Raw genomic sequence first — 24,368 nt, forward strand, 5'->3', positions numbered from 1 at the left:
TCACAGGCACCTGCTGAAGAGTCATCAGGTCATTTGTTGGAGGCCTGTATCTAGTGGAGTCCCTCAAGGGTCGGTACTGGGACCAGTATTATTCAATATATTTATCAACGACTTGGATGAGGGAATTGAGTGTACTATCAGCAAGTTTGCTGATGACACCAAGCTGGGAGGAGTGGCTGACACACCAGAAGGCTGTGCTGCCATCCAGCGAGATCTGGACAGGCTGGAGAGTTGGGCAGGGAAAAATTTAATGAAATATAATAAGGGAAAATGTAGAGTCTTACATCTGGGCAGGAACAACCCCAGGTTCCAGTATAGGTTGGGGAATGACCTATTAGAGAGCAGTGTAGGGGAAAGGGACCTGGGGGTCCTGGTGGACAGCAGGATGACCATGAGCCAGCACTGTGCCCTTGTGGCCAAGAAGGCCAATGGCATCCTGGGGTGTATTAGAAGGGGGGTGGTTAGTAGGTCCAGAGAGGTTCTCCTTCCCCTCTACTCTGCCCTGGTGAGACCTCATCTGGAATATTGTGTCCAGTTCTGGGCCCCTCAGTTCCAGAAGGACAGGGAACTGCTGGAGAGAGTCCAGCGCAGGGCAACAAAGATGATTAAGGGAGTGGAGCATCTCCCTTATGAGGAAGGGCTGAGGGAGCGGGGTCTCTTTAGTTTGGAGAAGAGGAGACTGAAGGGTGACCTCATCAATGTTTATAAATATAGAAAGGGTGGGTGTCACGAGGATGGAGCCAGGCTCTTCTCGGTGACAACCAACAGTAAGACAAGAGGTAATGGGTTCAAGCTGGAACACAAGAGGTTCCACTTAAATTTGAGAAGAAACTTCTTCTCAGTGAGGGTGATGGAACACTGGAACAGGCTGCCCAGGGAGGTTGTGGAGTCTTCTTCTCTGGAGACATTCAAAACCCGCCTGGACGCCTTCCTGTGTAACCTCACCTAGGTGTTCCTGCTCCGGCAGGGGGATTGGACTAGATGATCTTTTGAGGTCCCTTCCATTCCCTAACTTTCTGTGATTTTGTGATTCTGTGATTTCGGTCCTAACTAATTAAGTTCAGACAAGCAGCAAAAGCCAACGGGAACACAAAGCAATTTGGCCCACAGAACATTTAGGGCATAAAATTGGAATGAAAATGATGGTGATTTAACTGCCCTTAAATCTTTATTGTCTTTCTGTTTGTGCAAGTAACATGGCTGTGGGCCACTCATACAGAACTTGTATACTGGAGCCCATTTGCTTGTGTGACTACTCCTGTCAATTCAGAAGGATGATGACCATCAGTGTTAAAATGCTCACCCAAGTGGCAATGAGCTGTGTAATTTAGGCTTCCAAACTAAAGTGTTACTGGCTGCAAAACCAGGGAACATTGAAGTAACTGTCAGTTAATCACAAATGGCAAGAGGGAACATTTTCATGACAACCCTTGAGTGAATTTTTCAAACAAGAGCAGGGTTCTGTAAGAGCAACTGGAAATACAGAACTGTATTATCATTTATGCTGGAAGCTGCAATAAAATCTGCCTACTGGGCAAAATGCAGTGCAGTCCCTTTGAAGGTGACAGACTACTGGTAAATCCTGACAACTCCACCAAGGAGAAAAGCAGCAAGTTGACAAAATTAACACCGAACATGTAAACAATACTAAAATCAACAAGAGCTTCTCGCTCTCTGGAGTTAATTCTAATAGCAAAACCCACACTGGGAAGGACTGATTCATGCTTCCATCATTATAATACCATAATGGTGTAAGTTATGAGCTCAGGCTGGATGTAATTAACATTTATTGACTCCCATTTCCATGGTAAACACTAATTCCTGTGTGCACCTGATAGTTGTTTCAAGATCTATATGTAACTATGCAGAATAAATTAATATACATAACATCATTAATTCCAAACATCTGTGAAGTACACAGGCACTACTTCTCTGCCCTGCTGAAATGTAACAGCCTGTGCACTGAACTGCAATACACAGTCTTATAAGCCCTGCAGTGTACATGGGAGTTCTGGACAAAAAGTAAAAATGTAATCTTTCCTGAAACTCAAGGGAAGATCAGCTGAACAGTGTGCAGTCACACTGTCAAAGAGATCAATAGTCCAGTGCTGGGTAATTTCATGAGTAGATACCATTTCTTGTTGTAGGTTTGAAGGAAATTTAAATTAAATCTTATGTAACAGGGTGAAAGTTGATCCATACACAATATCATTGCCCAGAGAGGTGGTAGATGCCCCATCCCTGCAAACATTCAGGATTGGGCTGCATGGGGCTCTGAGCAACCTGATCTACTTGCAAATGTCCCCCCTAACTGCAGGGGGGTTGGACGAGATGACCTTTGAAGGTCCCTTCCAACCCAAACTATTCTATGATCATGCCACTGCTTAGATATAGACAAAAATCATTAGTTTGCAGCTTGAAGAATAATACATGGCTGGAAGCATCATGGTGGATATAATAAACTCATCTGCTAAGCTGTATACTCCTTTTAAGCAAATCTGCATTAGGCATTTCCCAGGCAATGGCACAGCCAGGAGCTCAGTGTACTCCTTGGATTCTGTGTCCGTGAGAGATAGGACGTGGTATCTTCAGCAGCAGACGCGTGCCGACAAATGCAATGTCCCGATTTGTACGTGGTTCTCCTAAGTATGGTCCTATGGCTTGATAATCTGGTGGGTTTTAGGCCTTGGAGGACTTCCTGGCCCATTCTGCCTATCTAGCTGTCACTGAGCAGAAAGTATCCTGCAATTTGGGGATGTCAGGATTGCTTCTTCCCAGGTGATATCACTGTGACAGCATAAAGAGTCTAGAGCATTTGGGCATAAATTCTCCCCATACCTTGCACAAGAACAAGTCTGAGATTGGGTCAGCTCATTTCACCCAGAAGTCAAATCACAGTTTAGGTCCCAGTTTCCAATAAAACCTGTACTAGAAACCATATGGCTATCTTGACTGAGATGTGAAAGATTGCACTTGTTCTCCTACAGGCAAAAACCAGCACTTACTGCGAGTGTATCCTCATAGACGTATCCATAGTAGGGAGTACCAATGAACATGGGAGGAGTGTCCTGAACGTCCTCCACATTGACGGTAACTGTTGTTGTGGCTGAAAACACTTTGTTGTCTCCCCTGAGCTTCCCACCACCATCCTAGAAGAGAAGTAATCATCAGATCATGCTGCTGCGACATGTCTGTAAATCAGCTCATGGCATTGCATGCGCCTCATGAGCTTTCAGAAGCACAGTCCCAGGAATCCCTTGTCTATCTCAACACACAGATTCATCTCCGCTGCCCTGTTCCCACCTCTTTTCCATTTTTCCTACCCCCTCTTTGATTATGAAAAGAGCTTGTGATGTCTCAGAAGTAATTAAAAGTGGTTGTGCAAATAAACGCAGTCATATGTGATCTTTTATCAAGAACACAGGGGACAGGGAATTCAAGGTTTTTTGGGGAAAAAGAATGCTAGGAACAGATGCAAAAAGTTAGTGACTGAAGTTTACAGCTTTTCATCCCACACATAGTCTTGTAAATACAAACCAACGTGCAGTAGCAATATAGTGCATTTCCAGGGGAAAATTTAACAGTGCACATGATCAAAGTCTCCTAGGGACTCTTACGTGACAAAGTGAAAGCACAGAGGAGTTGTACAGCCCAGAACCGTTAGATAGCCGCAGCGTATAAAGAGTCCCTGCGGACTTGACTACAATCAACTCTGTGCTACTGATACAGCAGAGCCAATTAGAAAGATGACTCACAACTTCAGAAGCTTTTAACACCCTGAGTCTCAGAGCACCAGCTAGAGGTCAGTAGTCATGCTGGTGCATAAGAGTGTGAATTGCTCAGCATGTCTGCTGTACCAACTCTAAAAATTCCATGTTTTGGGAAAGAGATGCTCAGTTTTTTCCTCTTTACTGCTCAAAAGGCAGCATTTCAACCAAATTCTGTTACTTCTCCTCAAACAAACCCTGGCTACATAAATACACAAAAGGATCTGTACATTTTTCATAAAACATGAGAAACTCAAAGTTCCCATAAGTAGCAGCAAAACTGTCCTTCCTGTCTGTGTGACAGGTCCCCACAGGATTCTGAGAGACTTTACTTCAGAATCCATAAACTTTTAACGCCTGTTATGAATCCTCAGCTGTGCCACAGGCACAGCACTGCTGAGAATGACAGTAGCAAGAAGGGACGTGCAGCAATATTTGCAGGATTTCAATAAGCTCCTACCACAAGGCAGCAGAGGAGTGAAAGAAAGAAGCATCCACAGATATTTCAGGAAAAGACGTCTGGTTCAGCTGTGCCCTGTGACTTGCGGTGGCTGATGCCCGTGACCTGCCCTGCCTGCCAGGGGTTTGCCTTGGTTGTGGCAGGGCCATGCCCCGGGCAGCACAAGCTGGCCCTGGGCACCTGTGTTTGCCCAGAGGCTGACGCTTATGAAACCAGGGCTGCACACACCAACCCTTCACTTCTAGGTGACTCTCAACATGCACAGGTGACTTTCTGCAGTGGGGCTCACTATCCTGGCACTGGGGCCTGAGAGAAATGTGAGAAACCCACTCCGAATGTCTCCAGATGTTGTTGAGCAACAGACACTGGTCACCCTTCCTCCCTCACTTTTTCATGTTACCCTCTACAACTCCAGATGTTCCAGAGGGAGTGACTTTGCTGCCTCAATGTTATGCTTCACGTTTCAGCAACCCTTTAAGTCACATTTGTATTTGAACTAATCACTCCTACTCAAATACACCCCCCCCCGCCTCTAGTTTCAGATAAAAGCTTTATACCTTGGCAACCACAATGACAAAATGTGTTCTTGATTTCTCATAGTCCAAGGTGACCCCTGTTTTGATGCGCAAGACACCACTGTGACGGTCTATTGTAAACTTATTAGCATGGATGTTCTAGAAGAAAAAAAGAAAAAGCGAGATATTACAGGAATGAAAATAAGATTGCCGTAGGGATTCATCTTTTATTTCATCTGCTAAGGGAAAAGACTAGAATAATGATATGGTTTAGGTGAATAATATATTTGATGAATTTCACCTCTGTGTGTTTATGAACAATTCATGAACCAACCACGAGTCTCTCATTATTCAGAATAAATCAGTTACCTGCAATGTAGATTTTAAAAGTCTTTCAGTATTTCATTGTAAAATCTTGAACTCTGGTTAACACAGTTTATTGCATGGAAAAAGGTAGGGAAGCTTAACAGAAAAAAAAAAAAGGATGAAAGGAAAAGGAAGAGGAAAAAAGGTGTTATCCCTTAGTGTTTCAAAGTTCTGCTGGCTTAAAAAAAAGAGCAGGAAATTTGCATGCACAGATTATTGTCAATAGGGTGGTGTTTTGGTGATTTTTGCCATATACAAATATAACCTAAAAGACACTTGATTTCCAAAAAGCCCTAAAAAATATCTCCCTCCATTCTTCCAGGCTGGAGATATCTATAAACACATCTCCATTTGGGTATCCCTACACAACAGTCACTTGTCGGTTAATCTTAGCCTTTTCAGTAGATATCACCCCCTGCCTACATCAGACTTTCAGAGAGGCTTTTTTCTGTACAACTTGAGAATTCCCAGAGATTGTGCCAATACACCTGGCAACTTTTTTTTTTTTCAACAATTACACATATTTAGTAACCTTTTTGCCACATAAATATATCAACTAGACATGGAAGTTTGAAATTGCTGTTCCTTGGCTTCATAGTCTCTCAGCCTACTGGAAAAAGCTCTGTGCAATATTGAATCCTGCACATATTGTACTTTAAATGGATCAGAATTGGCAAAATCAAAACTAAATTTCAACAAGGCACTCAAGGTGTTCTTTCATAGTATGCTCAAACTCTTAATAGGATTAGCTTTAGTGCTATGTAAATATCTTGCAACTTGTTTCCATATTTGTATCCGCAGGAAACATTGCAACAAGTTGTGTTTTTTTTTCCGTGTTGAATAAGGGGAACTGCACCTGATCTGGATGAAGCTGCCTATAGGAAGAAGGAATTTGAAAGACATAATGCAAAAAGTTGCCCTTTTGGCATTCAGAACGTCTGTAATAAAGAAATTCAGCTTTAAATAGAAAGCCCTTTCTGTTCTTCACCAGTGGGCAATGCCTGAAAGGCCGGTTTCAAGCAGGTATGGCTTTGTCAGTGAGAAGACTTAGTACCTCATATTTCACACTGTTGATCCAGGTCTCAATACGCACCAGCCTGCTACACTGAAGTGCCCATTTGGGTTTTCCAGTACATTTTGCTTTCTAAAGAAAGCTATTTCATGCTTTAGAAATCCCATATGCACACAAGATTACAAGTTAGACTTGCTCTCCCTATTACTCCAAAGAAAGGAGTCCTGCTGGCAAGTGGCAGTGGCAACTCCAGCTCCCCACTTCTGCTGCCTGGACTGCACTTGACTGCTTGCAATCAGACAATATCCCTTTGGTCAGTGCCTGTTTTCTGGTGCAGTAAATGAGAGATGATTTTGAACATCTAGGTAATACCTTACCTGCAAGAAGTAGGTGATACTTCCTCCAGAACCCGTGTCTTTGTCCACTGCCTCAATCTTAAAGATACTGCTGCCGGAGGGAGTGTTCTGTGACCAGGAAGAGTTACCAGAGTCACACGGAAGTCAAAAACCAGGTGAGTTAGAAGAAATGAAAAATGAGCATGCAAGGAGGTAGAAAAAGAGAGTGATGGTAGAATGAATATAAATGCATTGAGGGAATCAAAGAGCAGAAAGAAAAGAGAGAAGAGATTAAAAATGGAGGAAACTGGAAATGAACAAGAAGGAGGAAAAATGTTTTGGTATAAAAATGACAGGAAATCTCAGCTAAGACCGAGTGCATCCTATTCCCACTAAAGTCAATTCTAAAAACTCCCAATGACTCATATCTTGGAGCTTTCTCACAAAATAGCACACCTTAAGTACCTACAGACTTATTCCCTAAGTTTGCAGTGAATATTAAATATATATCCAAACCCTAAAACAAAACAATGCAAGTTAGCCCTACATATCTTGTTATTTTACTGAAAACGTACTAGCTCCTCCTTACACCCTACTGAAATGTACTTCCAGTATGCAAAGGAACCTCACCAACCTCTGGGACTTGGACTATGTAAGGTGTATTGATGAACTCCGGGCTCTCATCATTAGCATCCATTACAAGGATCCTGACTTTTTCAGAAACCTGGAGTAGAATATGAAGAACATATTATCACCCAAGATGTTTTTCAACGTGTACCTCTTAATTTGCCTACTAAGGTGTAGTCAAAGGCAATGAAAAATTATGTTGTAATAGAATAATTTTGCACTACTAAAATTGAGCACATAAAAGAAAACACGGAAAATCCCACAATCCAGAAGAACTTGCTTTGTCAAGAACACTCAGATGTCTCCAAACTAAACAAGGATTTTCAGAGTATTTTATAAATTACAGATTGGGGTTGATTTTCAGAAGTCTCTCTTCTTCTTATGGCATTCAAGATAACATGATTTGTTTTATAAGAATACATAAAAGACTGCAAAAGTTTGTACCCGACAGCCAAGAACGTTCATTAATGCCTCATTTGATGCCATGAGACTAGCTTAATAGCATGCATAACTTGCATGTACAAATGGTATGCTAATACATAACAATCCATCTTGCATTCTCTTTCTAAAAATATAATACAAAACTAAACATATTTGATCAACAGAACTTCCTAATTGTTTACAAGTCGCCACATGGATGTGATCCCATTATTTCCTATTTACAGAGGTTGCCAGGGCCGTTGTGCCTGTAGGACACTAGCATCTCCCAAACATTTGTTGCAGTAATCTCAATTAAGTTGTTTGAGACAGGGAATAGCTCTAGGGTTACTCTGTCTTGCAGATAGTAAGAGGGTCCCACTTTTGTGGCATCTCTAGTGATGAAGCCCAGGTCCTCTTATTGGCAGACTAATATCCTGGCTGTGACAGCATCTGTCTGTAAACTGAAAATGCCAAGGAAGTTTGCAGAACTAGGATTAGATGCTCGTGCAATGTCTCAGATAAGTCCTTGATGATTAAACATAATCAAAGCAGCACACAAGAAAATCCCTACAACCTTAGCCTAAGCAAATCTTCTAAACGCAATGCTAGAGAAGCGTTGCAGGGGTAGAGGGACAGCCAGGTCTTGAGTGTCCAGTACTAGTTCCTATAAAGTCATGCTTTTCTCCAAAAAGCCTCCACATCTTTCTTAGGTATGAATCCTACTGAGCTGACAGTGAAACTCCATAGGAAGCTGCTATAAGTCAGCAGGCCACTAAGTCAGTCTTTCGGCTCACACCACATTGTAATTATCCTCAAATAGCTGAGCAAGGAGCTGGAGTGAGACATGAGTTACTGGGAGTTCAGTAACTCTTGAAACAGGAGGTAAGACTAATGAGACTATGTTTTGTGATAAAATGAGATAGTCCCTGTAAGGTAATTTAATAGGAGGATGTATGTAGGGACAGTTTGACAAGCTACAGCATCATTAAATACTTACTGTACTCAGGCCATCTGAAATACTGACAATAACTTCAATCTCATCTTCCTTCTGTAAACCAAGAAAATTCCTTTATTAGAGATGGTGTTTGCCCTGATTGGAAAAGGGACTGCAAGGTTAAATGTGTCTCGGCAGGCAGACAAAAGTCACAACTAGTACCACAAAGCAATCATAGCAGAGGCTAGGAAGACCCCTCAGATGTTCCAGCTGTGGGGCTCCTTGGACTTTCTGTGGCTACTGTCAAGAGATGGTTGGTCTGGGAATCTCTGTTGTCCTGTAAAGTGCTAGTGAAAATCAGTCATCTTTCTCAAGAAGCACTCCCTAAAAAGGCACTATTGGTTCAAAATTGTTCTGTCTCAGTGCACAGCATTTTGAAGGGCTTACTAATTACTGTGTACCCTTCCCTGTGAAGAAGACACAAAGGGTTCAGTGTCTGTGTTCCCAGAATAAGGCTGCCTCAGGCCACTGCTGCTGGGAGCATCTTTAACCCACATGGTTACACATGGGCTAAAGGGCTATGATGTAACCAGAAAAGTAACCCGGAACACTGCTTACACAAATCTCTACTTCCTCCTAATGACAGAGCAGTCCCCTGTCTGAGGATTAGAGAACTGTAACTGCCCCTAAGCTCTTGATGGGGTACAGATGGGGGAAAACAGGAATAAAGTGTAAACTTCTATATGGCAAAAGCTGGACAGACAGCTGCTCAAAAATTTGACAGCCATGTCAGTGGCGCAAGTCAACTGGTAAATAACATGATGGGTGAAGTAAAATGCCTCAGAATTGCAAAGTATATTAGATGTCTCAGGGCAAATAAGCTGGCATTGTCCTTCAAAGCCATAGATCAAATTAAACTGAAGGAAATTTAACACATAGAGTGGTGCCATTTCACTCTACCTCTCTGTCAAGCTCCTCAATCAGCGTAACATTTCCAAGGTTCTTGTCAACAGAAAAGTAGCGTCTTGATCCAGCTTCATAGGCCAGGCCGTACGTCACAGGGTCTCCTTCTGGATCAGTTCCATTCAGAGTGTACACATGGGTACCTGAAAAATTGGCATTCAACAGCATTTCCCTGTGGTTACTTCAACCAGTGAAGATTTCACTGGTCTGTTCCTTTGGAACTTAGCTCCCCTGCAGTAGGGAAAGCTTTTGTGAATCAAACCCACTTACTGGGAAATACAGAAAAGCAGACAGTTCATACTTCTGATTGCCACTTTTTAGTCTACTGCTTAAGTGAATTTTATCAGTGCTAGTTTCATTCAGTTCAGGCCCCTTCCTGTGGAACTGCACCTAGATCAATACTGTTCACATCATAGTGTTTACATAGATGACAAGCTCTTCACTAACTCTCACCTCAGGTGAGTCAGAAGCGATGCTGCTGTATGACTGGGTGACAATCTCAGCAGTACAAAAAGGCCCTCACTCACTTCTGCTCTATGGGGACAATGAAATTGCAATTGAGCAGGCAGAGGATCTGGCAGCAGAAGGCCCCCTCCCACAGGACTGGACCTGGGCTCTGAGGCTCAGGAGGTGCAAGGACATTTGCAGACTTTCAGAACCAAGAGATGCAAATTCTTCTTTCCTACTTTGCTCCTCCTCATTAGCTCCCTCTCATTTAATTCTCTACTTAACACACCCACTCATGCTCATAGCAATGCATAAGCTCTATAAACTCATCAATGTATTTCTTTCACAAGCTGGGGAAAAAGAGATTGTTATTTCTATTTTTAAACATTTGAGAAATTGGTGCCAGTTTTTCCAGTAAACTGACTTTGTTTATCAGAAGTGATACTTCCTGGGGGAGTTTTAACACCCACGTTTTCAGAACATTGTGAGGATTTATTAGTATTATTTTTTAAACTTACATGTCTGTCATTCTACTGTGCATTAATATCTTCAGCCAAATAACTTCAAGCATTTTAGAAATATCAGTTAACTGAGCCTGAAATACAGAACACTGTTGTTGTTTCCTTCCCATCTGCTCTGCCTTGGGTAAGTAACCTGAGATATGCAAGTTGCAGAGGTTTGGAACAGAAACTCTGCTTTACATCTAACAAAGTTGTCTGCACTGGAAACACGGTAGCCAAGTGACTCAATGGTTAGTAGTGGGTTTTGCTTGTGCAAAGGACACAAAGATCTGACGGCAGGATCCCTGCTAAGAAAGCAGCATAAAGTTAAGGAAAAACACTACAAAGGGAAGCGATAAAACTCCAGTTTTGAACTATTCTGGCCCTGAGTTTGAGAGATTTTTAATTTTGTACTCAAACGTCCTAATCTTTTTCTCATATCCTCTCTGCAGTGGAGTTTTTTGCGACCAGATCCATCAGCTGTTTAGCTCTAGAGCTTTGGCTGAGCTCCTGCCCCTTGCACTGACAGGTCAGCTTCTTGAATGTTTCCTCAGTTTTGCAATGCAATCTCTCACTCCTCATTTGCTTATTCCTTGGCATGCAAAATGTGAAGCAAACAGATCAGTGGGCTTAACAGATGTGCAATGTTCAGGCATCAGTCCTGATACTTAGAAAACACGGCCATCTTCTTTGCATAGCAAGAGATTATGCCAAGTCACATGAGATCTGTGCTTACTTATGAGTAAACTCTCTTATGATAATTACCAGGACAATATTTGGAATACTTTGTGCAGAAAAATGTTCACAGTGCAAAAGCCAATGGGCCCAAAGGAGCATAAACCGATCCTCTTATGAGCTGGCTCAGCCAGCCAATAAATAGGCAAGATTTGCAAGAGGTTCACAAAACTACAAAACATCATATTTTTCTAGGACTTTTCCCACAAAACAGAGTAGAAAATAACAACACATCTGCAACTGAGACCCCCCAAAATTAGGGAAAGACAATGAGCAGTATGATGAGACACTTTGCTGATTGCAACAACTGAATTGTGTAAGTACAAAGAAATGCAAGGAAATGCAAAGACACCTGCCTCCTGATAGAGCTGTTGACATTACAGACAGAAATTTCAAGACTGCTGAAGGTTCTGCAGCACCAGTACTGACTGCGTGTATTCTTGTTTTTCAAAAGCTTTGTCTTAACATCACAGCTGGGGCCAAATGTAGAATTCAGTTGTCAATTGTCAGCACTTCACTGACCTCATTATCAATACAGTGCTTTTCTTCAGCCTTTTTCAGTCATTAGAAGTTTTTACTTCTTAGTTGCTTTTTTGCCCTTCTTCTTCACTCTTCTGTCCCTTCCCTGTTCCACAGGGCTGGCTGTCCCGCCTGTTTGCAGCTCGTGGGGATGTCTGCAGCTGCTCAGCGGCGCTGCCGGTGCAGTGGAGAAACAGGATGGACACCACAACCCACATGTGGGGTCTCATGGAGCCTGTGGGCAACAATCAGGCATATGATCTAGTGCTGTGCCTGGGGCTGCCCCAAACTACCAACACTGGTGGCACAGGAACTGCAAAGTGGTCCTCAGAGATCACAAGGCATGTGCTAGGGAAGAATAGACTGTGAAAGTTTAGGTGAATACATTTGAACCCGGGCTTGTTCTTCCAGTCTTACAATTTTCTCTCCTACAATTTTTTCTCTAGGAATTTTCTTGCTGCTAAATATGAGAAGAAACACTGATATTGGTTCAGACTGAGATTACTGAGGTTTCTGAGCATGTAATGAAGGACATCATTGATCTTTACACTGGACTGCTTGCTTCCTAGCTAAAGCTAATACTTCTTCATTTTTCATAATACAGGAAGCTTGTATGCCTTTTAAATTGGATTGTGGATCAAAATTTCTTTTCTAGATCATTATAATTTCTAATTTTGTCTGAATTGTAATTTCACTGTACAATACTCTCCATACCATTAACACCCTAGGAACACTTCTCAGCACAGTGTTAATGCCAATTAAAAAAATCTTCTCTCGGTGTGCTGCCTCCACTTGCTGAAAAAGAAATAAATGAATAAAATAGCTAAAATCTTATCAGTGAATACCAAGTAAACAGCCTCTCTATGTCAGAAAGATAAGTAAATAGAAGAGCCTTTACCGCGGGATATGGCAAATTCCATGTAAGGGCCCCACTTGGAAGAACTGGATGCTCTGAGTTGTAGGGGATGGCACCACAGGCCGGGACAAGAAGTCCTGAGGAGCTGGATGATGCTCCCTGCTACAGCTGCCTCCCAGGAGCCACGCCAGGCTTTAACTCCATTTCTCTATTCCATCTTAAAAGTCATCTGCACTTTGCCACTGGCACTCAGGCTGAACGGCTGACCCATGATGCCATTTCTCTGTCTTACTTTATTTCTGACTTAAATTTATTCACGGCCAGCCTCTGTCCATGTGCTCTGGGGCTGGTTTTGCCCTCTCCATGAAGACACACTCTCCTGCTCTGCTGTGCGACACTCAGCAATCAAATTGCCTCCCTGCCAAGTTAAACAAGCCAGGCACATTTTGAACTCATGTTCAGTCCCCCAATTGTCCTTTGCCACCACAGCTGACATCTGTTAACAAGATGTTGAGAGAGACATCCATGGCAATGCTGCCAGGACAGGACACCTCTGTTCCCAATGCCACAGCAAATGCCATCTCACCCAGGGCTACACACCTGCTCTTTACCTGTCTCAGCCAAAGGCTCATTTCCCCACCAGGAAAGGTGACAGACAGTTAACACAAAACCTGCAGACAGCTGTTCTACACTCCAGGCTCATCCCAAGCAAAGGGAGCTCAGGCTCCTGGAGGACACGGACCACACACCAAGACTATCTCGAAAACATCTCCTTTCCCATTCACTATCAGCTACTCCTCCTTCCTGAGCACACCCAGGCAATTCCTGCTCCCTCCTTGCGCCTTAGCACTCCGTGCTGCCTAGTGGAGCAGAAACATGGCCAGGATGGGCAGCCCCAAAGCCATGGATGCTACTGCAGCCACTGAAATGGGCCCCACAGCTGCAAGTGCCTGCAGTGGGGAGAGGGAGGTCCAGCGGCAAGCACTTGGCATGGGGCCCAGAACGCCAACCCAGGAATGTGTCCCCCGTGGCACCCAAAGCAACCAACTCCAAGGAGAAGCCATCTGAGGGGAATTTTCTGATGTATCTGCAGTTTCTGTCAGAAGCATAAAAACAAAAGCGAAGGCAACAGCACCTATGAGCCCACAGTGTCTCTGTGCAGCGCTCTGCTTGGCAGGGGGCTGCGCTTTTTGCAGTGTCAGCTCTGCTGCAATGATGCAGAGGGCAGGCTGTGTTTAACATCTTGTTCTGGTAGTTCCTTCCTAGGGAGGGAATTTTAGTTTCTGAAACAAGTTGAATATTTTTGCTCTTTCGCACAATTTAGCCTTTCTGGAGTCATCTGAATGTGAGGTCTTGGTGGGTCTCTAGATTTCAAGACATAGCTTGGGCTAAATTGTGCATGTCTGTGTCATTTCTAGTCAGAAAGGAATTATTTTAAAAAGAAGCATGCTAATTATTTCACTCAGATACTTTTTGTGACAAGGAGGGCTGGAAATAAATTGTGAGCAGAAAAAATTCATCGCAGTTTCATTCATTCACAGAAACACATATGGAGAAATGGCAGAGTGCCAGCGTGGGATTGCTAAGCGCTGCAGGAAGGACCAGGAAACACATTAGCAGGACTCTCATGGGTTTGGGGAACATCAGCTGGATCAGAGATACAAAACAGGGAAGGAACAATGGCTACCTGAGGGGACAAGAAGGCTCTGTGCAGCCAACTGTGAATGATGGAAAGAAATAAAACCAGGAGCATGTAGGAACTAGAGAGGAAGCTTGAAGGATGGGGAGATCTGAAGTGGTCAGTCAGGCAGTGGTAGGTAGCTGGCAGCTGTAGCTTTGATCAAAGAACTGCCACCGCAAACTGGCATCTAATGCAGAAGAGTGCATACTTGGAGGCATGGGGAAAAACAGAAAGGAAAAATGCAAGGATGAGAGGTATGTAAAGATCTCCAGAACGCCAATGATGCTTGGGCTTTGAGATAGTAACAAACTGACGCTGCCTGAGTCTGCTTCAATCCCTTGCTCTGCAGCTGTTCTCAGTTCCTCTCTGTCCCCACTATGAGGGCTTACAGGGATTAATGAGGTAAGATGAAACAAACAACCTGAAATAGCATCCCACACATGCCTTAAGACCTTGCTTAGGAGCACATGTACATTTTGTATGTACACAAGCAACTCTGCAAAGAGTTAATCACAGGTCTGCCCTGCCAAACAGCCACACAAACTGCAACTGCTATTTCAGCTCATAACTTCTCCTGTTCTTCCTAACTCTTGCACTGGAAGGGGCTGCTGATCTGGCTCTTCTTACCTCGAGGGGTCTCATGCTCTGCAGCAATAAATGGGATCTGGGAATCTGCAGAGACTTTCAAGCCATCACAGAAACAGTACTTGCTGTTTTTATGGTAGATTATGTCACAATGCATGTAACTCGGTAGATCACAGCTATCTATAAGCAAGCACAACTGCACAAGCAAAAAGAAAGTCAAGTTAAGGATGATAAGAGCATGATAATGTGATTTTCTTTAATTTGATGAGTTCATGCAGCTGCAGCACTGCAAATTCTCTTTCTATAGTCACATAGAGAATCCATCATCTCCTTTCAGTGCTCCAAAATGTTGCAAGTCCCTTGCCTACAGATGCCTGGGAATATAACTAATACACACCACTTTGCCAGCTGCTTGTAATCTCAGTGGGACCAAAGACTGTAAAACTCCCGGAGGTCTATTAAAGCTGCTGTCCCTGGCATTGCTCAGATCAGACACTGGCTGCTGCCAAGAAAACCATCCTGCCTATGACTCCGAATTTTGTGTAAGCACAGGGAATACATAATGGAAATCTGTCCATTAGTGCAGCACCTAAGCCTGAATGAAGCCATCCAGAATCAAATATATGGAAGTTCTAATTGCCTTGCTTTGTCACTGATCAACCTGCTCAAACTGAAAGATGACTGCTGGGGTGTGGATACTCGCGACTGCACACAGACATGGGAGACAAGATTCCTTCTCCTTCTTCTGGAGGAGACAGGGCAGAGGGATGAAGAGTAACAGCCTCCTCCACGGTGCGAGACCCATCACTGGGGCCACAGAAAAGGGCCAGCCTGGCAGCCATTTAGTACAGGCAGTGTGTGAGCTCTCACTGAGATCTGGTATGAAGCTCCAACTATGGTCTGATGTGAACACTGCTCTTCTCGCTCTATGCAAGGCTGAATGCACAACCAGCACCACAGCACAGAAGTGCTGGTGTTGTTTGTGCCCTCCTCTGGGAGACTCCCTGGCAAAGAACCCCTGAGGAGTGGCTGTGCTGACATGGTCAGAGAATAGCAGCAGCTGTTTGCATTGAGTAAACCCCAAGCAGCCACGTCCCAAGGGAACTTCCCAAAGTGCTTTCTGAAGAAAGGACCCTGTGGTACTCACAACTTTTAGCCAAGGTGTTCTGGGAATTAGCCCAAAGAAGCACCGGCAGCTCCATGGCAAAGCTACCACATTTGGACTTCTCAAAAGGCAGGTCTTATTTCGCTTTCCCAAGGGTTTCTTTAGGCCCTTTGCAAAAGCATAAGCTCAACACTTCCTAAACTTTCACCTCAGAGAAATGCTTTTGGTGGCACCTTTGGACCTTTAAGCCAGAAGCTGCTCCTCTCTTGCCATTTAAAGCAAACTTATACAGGAAATTAGAAGTACAAGTCAGCCAGTGTGAACACATGCAAACACATTCTGGATGAAGCTAGCAGGGGTGAGGCACAGCAGCACTGAAGATGGAGCAGCTTGAGCTTTGTCACCGCTGCAACTAAACTCTCCAGGGACTTCTATGTACCTAGCCTGGTTGCTAACGACACAAAAGCACATGAAAAAGTCCATCATATATTTGTCATTATTCTTACACAGGCTAGTTAGATGAACGCTAACACAGGCTCTGATCCGTCATGCTGCTGTTTTGCTGTCGAGGCACGCGCATTCTCCTTTTTTTGCCTGGAGCCTCAGATCAGACACACTGGTTCCCAGCACTGAAAAATTACTGCTGTACTTCGCTGCTGCAGGGAGTGCTGAGAGACCATGTGGTGCTGCAGTCCTGGAAGGAAGGAAGGACATTTTTCTACTGTCTTGTGGCTCTGTGCCATCTTCAGCTCCCCATTCCCACACAGGGGGCTGCCAGAGGTGGCAGCGAGAGGGTGATGCTCAGTAAACATCTGCGAGCTGACAGCACACCAGGGGATGGGAGTTTGATGGCAAGCGAGTTGTACTGCCTGTGGTTTGAGTGGTGGGGTTGGCAACCACCACCCCACACAAACTGAGTCAGGGTCCCATTTTGTGGCTGTCTGGCATGGCAAGCCTTATCTACACTATTAGACAAGTGATTCCACTGACCAGTCTTACTCCAGCAACCAGCAGAGCTGTCCGGATCGCCAAGGCTGAGCAAGTGTGGTTTCCATGTGAATTTGGGCAGAAGTCCAGCAAAAATTGCAGCTCCTCGGTCTGCTTCTGACTTGCAAGTGCCACTACATTATTGTTGGACTTCAGCTGAGGTTTCCAGTTAAGCTTCACTGAGTTTATAGCAAATCCCTGCTGCATCATAAGCAAGCTCTTTTTAAGTTCATTGTCTAGATGCGTCACTGCTATGCTATGTGCCACCTTCTCCTCCTCCTTTTCTCTGGTTGAGCAGGCAAAGGAGAAGTCACTGCTTCCCAACCACCCCCTCCCCACGCCCTGGCGTGCCTGGTGTGGATCTTGGCTGACACTAACACCAACACCATTGCACCAGAAACTGAGACATTGAGCAAAGCCCAGGCAGCTGCTTCCCAAAGCAGTGACCGACCCTGGCCATGTTTAGGAAGGTAAAGGCGGCAGCATTGGTCTTCCAGGGGAGGCCGAGCCCTCTGTATCCTTCCTTCACCCTCACCTCCCCCAGCTGCCTATGCCCTGGGCAGGGAAGGTTTTGGAGCACCCCTTCCCACACAGCCATCTCTCTCCACTATACACAAGACAGCTAATAAATGGCACTCAATTTGCAATAGCTAAGTACTTTTCTGATTTAGTCCGTAAAAGCTACGAACAGGAGCAAATCCTAATCAAAACCTCAGTACAATGTTCAAAGAAAAGGTGATGTTTATCACAGTAATATATCTTATATAAAATTTTTTCAATATTAGGAAATTATTCTTCCCCCATGGAAAATATTATTATAAATCACCTTTTTGCTCTTATTTAAGTTTTCTTAATGCAACTAGAGCTAAAAGAAGCATAAATAGACCTGCCTTAAAATGCTGAAATCTGAAGAATGCATCAATTTTTGAATTTTCAATAAAACAAAACTAAACAATTTTTTTAAAAAAACCCCAGTTATTCAGACAAAGCAATTTTCACTCCAGGTAGAAACATTTTCTACCATTTGTATTGTAACACGAAAAATGTGACAAGTGTTTAAAGAAAATCAGGCCTCTGTTACTTTTCAATGTACAGCTTGCTTTTAGCAAGGCTGATAAAATTACTAGCAACTAGGCTTTCTTCTCATAAGCATTTACAGAATTGGTAAGAAGTCCCTCACCACCATTAATTTATTTCTGACTCCAAAGGTCTCTGTTCTGATGCTGTGAAGATTGGTGGACCAAGAAAGGGGGAGCTACAATTCAAGTTTTAAATGACAGCTACAATTCATACACATCATTTTAAATTCAGGCCAATTAAAAGCTTGAGAGAAAAACGTGTAAGACCACAGTATATAACAACAACCTACAACAAAATATATGTTGCTAATCATAAGAGCAAGCAGCTCCAGTTTCATAATTTAAACATACTCATTTTAATACTGACCAACAGGTGTGTCCTCCGAAAGGCTGAGAAGTGCCATGTTCCCGTTTGTGCTTCTGGCTCCGTTATCAAAGAAATAGGGGGCATAATTTGCCTGAACTGCAATCAAAACAGAAGCCAAAGAAAAGCATTTTGTAGGTGGGAGTTATTTGGTTTTGTTACCCGACTCTCAGTAAACATGAGCTGTTTGGGGAATACTACGAGTGCCTAACATACCCAGTTGCTGCAATGGACTTTCAGAACTATATCTGTGCAGATATTTTTAACAAAATTACTTCTACATGCCACTGTGCCAGTATTCACGCGGCACCAAATAGAGAAAGGGAAAAAACCACAACAGAAACAAGTCAACTAGCAGGATCTCTCTAAGCAATCTCAATCACTTCCAGACAGCTTCACTGCAAAATTAATCTTTTCAGCTTGCAATGACTGTACACCTCTCCCCTACTCTACACATGCAAGTCTGAAACCTTCCCAGTGCCTCGGTATCTTACCCAGTACTCTACGTGCATTCTGTCTTAAAATTATGCCTACTGCATGAGCAATTAGCCATAATTAAATAGTTACTTACTTGCTGCCAGACAACAGCAAACAAAGTTAAAAAAAAAAAAGAAACAACAAATTAGTTGTCATTCTACTGACTGACAGTTAGAGATTCAAAACAGCCCATTTGAAACAAAACTCCAAATATATAAACACAGAGGGTAACATTTACACAGGGATCACTTGCCAAGGAAAATATTTCAGGAAAACATTACCACAACAGTAAGGATTACTACAGGATTTAAGGTTATTCTTGTATCCTCCTAATTTTTACTTAACAAAGTGATTCTTGTACTCACCCAGGCAAATGTGCACCAAACTGAGAAACAAGGAGGGGGTGAAATGCCTTACATGCTTCATCCCACTGAAGAAAGGGCCGATTTCTTCTCTGTTTCAAGGGTTGTTTTATTTTGATTTTCTCTCTGAAAGGTCCAGGAAAGCGTCCTTCAGACTGATGCAGTGGAGAAATATGCAAGAGGCAGAAACAGATGCTAAGATGTTAAGCGGATGACACGTCTTAATTTCTGAGGAATCTAAAGAAGCTCCTTCCTAGCACCTAATTAGACCAATTACTTTGCAGGGGAGCAGTGGGACTCATTTTTGAGACAAGATCTGGAAGAATCAGTGTAACTCTCACAGGTTTTGCTGTTAATACTCTATTTTGTCCTGTCCAAACACACAAGTCAGAGAGAAGGTATAAAAGAAAGTTGTTTTCTTTCTGAACTCCATCTTTAATTCTCTAAGCCAGTCCTCTATTTTTGAGACCTAAAAGAGGTTTCTCTTTATTTTAGCTTTGGCAGTCTTGAGAAACTACAACGGAAGAAAATTTAACAGTAGGAACAAATAGTAACCAGGTTTACTGTTTTAAAGGAAACAATCACATTTATGATAGCAAAAAAACCCCAGAGAATTGCATAGTAAAAATGCAGAGATCAAAATATTTTTTTCATGAGCTGGCCTGATTATTTATTTCTTAAGCTGCATGAATTTCTGAAAGTATCTTTTACATTTAGCTGGTAATTTTTAACCAACATACTAAAAACTGTGTTTATCCACCAACACATGAAAAAAGTTAACAAAGTAGCTTTTTTTCATTGCTTATTTTGGTTTTCCACACATAAACAGTGTTTGCACTAGTTTAAAATATATAAAATACAATAAATTAAAGGGTTAAAAAACCTGCCAGCCTGGGAAGTTGTCCACAGAGAAAGCTTTTAGTTGCCTAAAAGGAACTTCATCAGTGGTAATACTTCGCTTCAATCAAGATGTTTACCCAGAGGCTTAGCTGTTCAAACTTGACCTGAGGCAAAGCACTTGCCCTTTAAGGATGTGTTAATGGAGTTTTCTGTTTTTTAATTAACAACCTGCGTGAAAGAAATGCCTAAGAAATTAATCAGTCAAAGATTCCTGCGTTGCAATCCTTTACAAAGTGACAGAAGCTCCACTTCCCGGCTGAGACCATTGCCGCGGGTGCTGGTGAGATGGCTGCAGCCACCAGCATCCTGGTTGCCCCCTGTCCCCGCAGGCAGGGCTGCAGCAGAACTGCATGAGGAACGGATGGTGCTGCCCACCCCTCAGGCCATCTCACAGCAGGAGACCATTGCTTGGCCATGCTGGGCACCTGGGTCCTATGTAACTCTGTGGGACGCTGTGTGTCCCGCAGTGCCCAGTCGGGCTGCAGGGAGCAGCCGCTGCTCCCCTGAGGACAGTCTGAAATGCAGAAAGCAAGTGCAGAGCCAGGACACAGCTTCAGATTGTGCAATGGTGGAGATTTTTGGCTCCCTACTTCATCCACATGTTTTATCATTATTTGCCGTGGTTTCAGAAGAGAGGAGGTAAGTGTTCCCTAGACATAACCCTACAGAGTGTCATCTCCCAGCACCTGCCTGTGGGGTGCAGAGCTAAAGGTGGGCAGCGCTCCCGGGCTGGCTTTCATCACACACACAGCAGAGGGAGAGGCTGAGCAGTTTCTACGTATTTTTCCTGCAGAGGGAGCTGGCTGTTAGATCCTGCCACATATTTATAGCATACCTTACCCACCAGCTGCTGAAGCTGCAGTGTGAACGAATGACAGAGGAGGTTGTGGGAGAGAAGTCTCTGCTGCAGATGCAGTGCTGTGATGCTCCCGTGCTGTGGGCAGGGCATTTCTGCATCTTCAGATTCCTCTGGACCTCTGGCGCTGCTGGGAGGACACCTGCCTACGGAACAAATCAACTGTAAGGCTCCTAGAAGGGTAGAAATAAGTCTCATGTGCACAATATTAATAAAACTCACCATTCATTGTGGAACTTGCCAGAGAGTGGTACAGAGAGCAAAAGCTTAAAAAGGCTCAAAAATGGATTGGAAAAATTAATGAAGCTTAGGTTCATCGATGACTAGTAAATGTGATGATACAGATGCAAACCCTGGCTCAGTAAAGCACTAAATTACCACCAGCCAGAAGCTCAAAAGGTAAACCAGGGATAGGCTCTTTGTCATCTTGATCTTCTTCTAACTATCCCCTACAAGACCAGATCTTTGGTGTGATTCTGTATGACTGTTCTTGCAGAGCTGTGTTTGCATAGGCTCCACATCGAACCAATGTGTGACTTCAGCAGTGGCCTGTGAAGCTCAGGGGACCCTGCAGCAGGCAACTAAGAAAAACAAATGTATTTTTAGTGCATTTAAATTCACGATACAGGAGTCCAAAGCTGAAAATTGTGTGGGAGGGGATACACAAACAGAAGACAGATTTATTAATAAATGTAGCCCCTGTTACAGATTTAACCATGCTACCGCTGTCAACAGTAATATTAAACCACTGATAAAAATCACAAAAATGCGCCTGATGGTGCCCAAAAGGAAACATAAATAGCACCCAAATGTCCTCTCACCTGCCTCCTCACTTCAGAACTGACAACATTTTTTTTTTTTTTCTACAGAGTATTTTCCTAGAAAAAGTGATGCTGAGCTCTTGTCAAAGTTAATAGCTGTCTGTTTCCCTGGCTGCATCCCCTGGGGATCTAAATCTCTGGGGCCTGTATCTCCAAGGAAGCAAAATGTCTCACTCCTCCTGAATTTCAATGAGTTTGAGCTCTTAATCCCCTTAGAGTTTTAAAACCTAGCTAATATGCATCTATGCACACTCAGATACATACCTAACACAGAAACACTTTGACAGAATGTGTTTTTCTGCCAGAAAACATTCTTTGATCGAAGCTAATATAGCTTATGAAGCCAGGCTGATTTTGATGAATTTTCTCCTTAGGAAGGAAAGAGGCAGGAGGGGGTTTCAGGGGAGCAATATATTCTGTCCCAACAGTTTTAGGAATGGAAGAATATCTTTCTCTATGCAGAAAAAACTTTCTATTTAATATATTTTTAGCATATCCAGTAGCAAGAAACACAAAAGTATGAAATATACCCATCTGATCTGAACCAATTAGTTTCCAAGGTGTTCTCTTTGTTTACTGTCCAGTATGAAAACAAATCTAGAAAGATCCAATATTTTCACAACGAAAGCTCTGTGTTTGGGTCACTGATTAGCAATATCTACTAGAGTTTGTTAGACAACCCAGATTTTTATAGAATAAAAGTTAAACGTTGAGGGACACACTACAATAATGCAATGAAAATTTTTGCAGACTTCACCCCTTCTGATCGCAGCTTGGGGGTACCGGTACTGGTGCATTGTGAACTTTTCTTGGCCCTAAATCCCAAATTAAGGCTAAGATTAGTAGCCTTCCTTAAGCAAGTATGGCTGACAAGAAATGGGCTTCCACCAGTACTGAGAGCTGACCTTTCTCCGTTTCCACATCCCTGAATATGGGAATCGTGGACCCCACCAAGACAGCTCTTCTTGAGCCCAATCCCAAAGCGTAGGCCAGACTAGAACTGGCAACAGATGCCACCACTAAAACTGCACATAAGATGCCACAAGAGCACAGCTCCACCCCCCTGTGCAGCACTAGCAATAAGAGCTCAGGGTTTCCCTTCCTGGGAGGGTGGGAAGATGCCTGTTCACAGCCGGGGATGAGCAAGTGCCCCTCTTCAGTCACTGGCATCCCAGACAGCACTCGCTGCCACTTGCGCCATAGGGCTGAGCAAGGAGGACAAAGCCTGAGCAGGCACAGAGATAAATTACCCTTTCCACAGTGTGGGTGGCCCTTCCACCTCAGGGCAATCACATTAGAGCTGCCTACCTGGGGAATGCCTGCTCGGCATAAAAATACGAGGCTTTCATGAGTTGCGTTTCAATCAGTTTTCAGATGTACAGTCTTTGAATTTTCTGCCTGCTTCTATCTGAGTTAAAAACCCCTCAGTTCTAGACTCTGGACAGTATTGATAAGAATTGAAGTTCACATTCCTATAATAACAGCTCAAGCCACTCTTTTTCCTATACTTGTCCTCCAGTTCTGGGTGCATACGATATTAAGTGTTACCTTGGAGAGGAATATTCAGCATTTTGTGTGTGTGCATAAATAAATTCAACGTAAAAAGTGCTGCAGACTTCATATAAACTTCAGCATGTGCAGAGAGAGTCCAAATCACACTCTGGCCTTCCCTCTCTAAATCACATGTTAAGGGGGGATGTGGAAGGCAGGGCGTGTGGGAGGCAGGAGAGTACCTGAAGGCATTCTGCACAAAGTAAGAACTGCTCCACAAAGGACAAAAGTGGAGCTTCAGCCAATTTCAAGACCCTTCTCAAAACATTCCCTGTTGTCACATCTTTGCATGTGATAGGGAAGTTCTGATTTAGCTTTGAAAGCAAAGGAAAGGGAGCAGGGTGGGTCTGGGACATACACCACAGGTAAGACAGATACCCTAACAATCCTGAGTTTAACACAGCTGCAACCAGAGCTGGGCTGTTCCTTGCACACCAAAGGGTCAGTTCACTCGCAAGTTCCACAGCATGGTGCAAGCAAGAATTGTCCAAGCTGTTCTCCAAACATCTTAGCAGCAGCAGGTTGTGCTAAGGGAAAGTAAATATAACAAACACACTTGTTGGTTGGATGTTTACTCTCTGACCGCAACCGGGGGCGGGTCATAGTGCTCCTTGTTTCAGCAGAGCCGAGTCAGTATAAGCAGAGAGTTGAGATAAAGTTTAAATGTGCAGTTCCCACCACAAACAAAACAAAACACTCTTGCCTGTCCAAACCACATCATCCCTTCCCCTCAAAATCTACCCACAAAAGACAGAGAGTTGAATTATACTGGGGCACATCATCACTCTCCACCAACTTCCACTACTACAGAGTACAAATGATGGTGAAAATCCAGGAATGCTGACGACCATTTCAGACAACTGTTTTTTGGTGGTGAAGAATTTTACATGAGCTATCCTTTGCATTTTCCTAGCACAGCACCATAGCTTCCGTCTGGCTGCTGAGAGAAACTCTGGAAGTGCTTTGGGATCCACAGCAACCTGAGTTAAGTCTGACGTCAGGAGAGAAGAGCCTAAATTCATTCAGATGTCTTCACTGTCCATCACCATTTCCGTGTTTTGAATTACCAACTATAAGAGGGAAGCAGATTCACAATACCATTGTACGGTAGAAACAGCAAAAGAGAAAGAGTCCCACGTTTTTG

At 43.5% G+C, this 24,368-nt stretch overlaps 1 protein-coding gene across 1 annotated transcript in view; it reads right to left on the reverse strand.

Annotated features, from left to right (window-relative positions):
- CDHR1 (cadherin related family member 1) overlaps positions 1-19,160 on the reverse strand; it is a 45,607-nt gene extending 26,447 nt beyond the window's left edge. Inside the window, exons 1-8 of the mRNA XM_065639224.1 lie at positions 19,100-19,160; positions 18,261-18,356; positions 9,397-9,542; positions 8,500-8,550; positions 7,090-7,179; positions 6,498-6,584; positions 4,785-4,901; positions 3,006-3,149 (exon numbers count right to left, since the gene is read on the reverse strand). Coding sequence (XP_065495296.1) covers positions 3,006-3,149; positions 4,785-4,901; positions 6,498-6,584; positions 7,090-7,179; positions 8,500-8,550; positions 9,397-9,542; positions 18,261-18,356; positions 19,100-19,160 — 792 coding nt within the window. The remainder of the gene's footprint in view (positions 1-3,005; positions 3,150-4,784; positions 4,902-6,497; positions 6,585-7,089; positions 7,180-8,499; positions 8,551-9,396; positions 9,543-18,260; positions 18,357-19,099) is intronic.
- Between the last annotated feature and the right edge of the window lie 5,208 nt (positions 19,161-24,368).

This window comes from Caloenas nicobarica, chromosome 7 (genome assembly GCF_036013445.1).
Source record: "Caloenas nicobarica isolate bCalNic1 chromosome 7, bCalNic1.hap1, whole genome shotgun sequence".
NCBI lineage: Eukaryota > Metazoa > Chordata > Aves > Columbiformes > Columbidae > Caloenas > Caloenas nicobarica.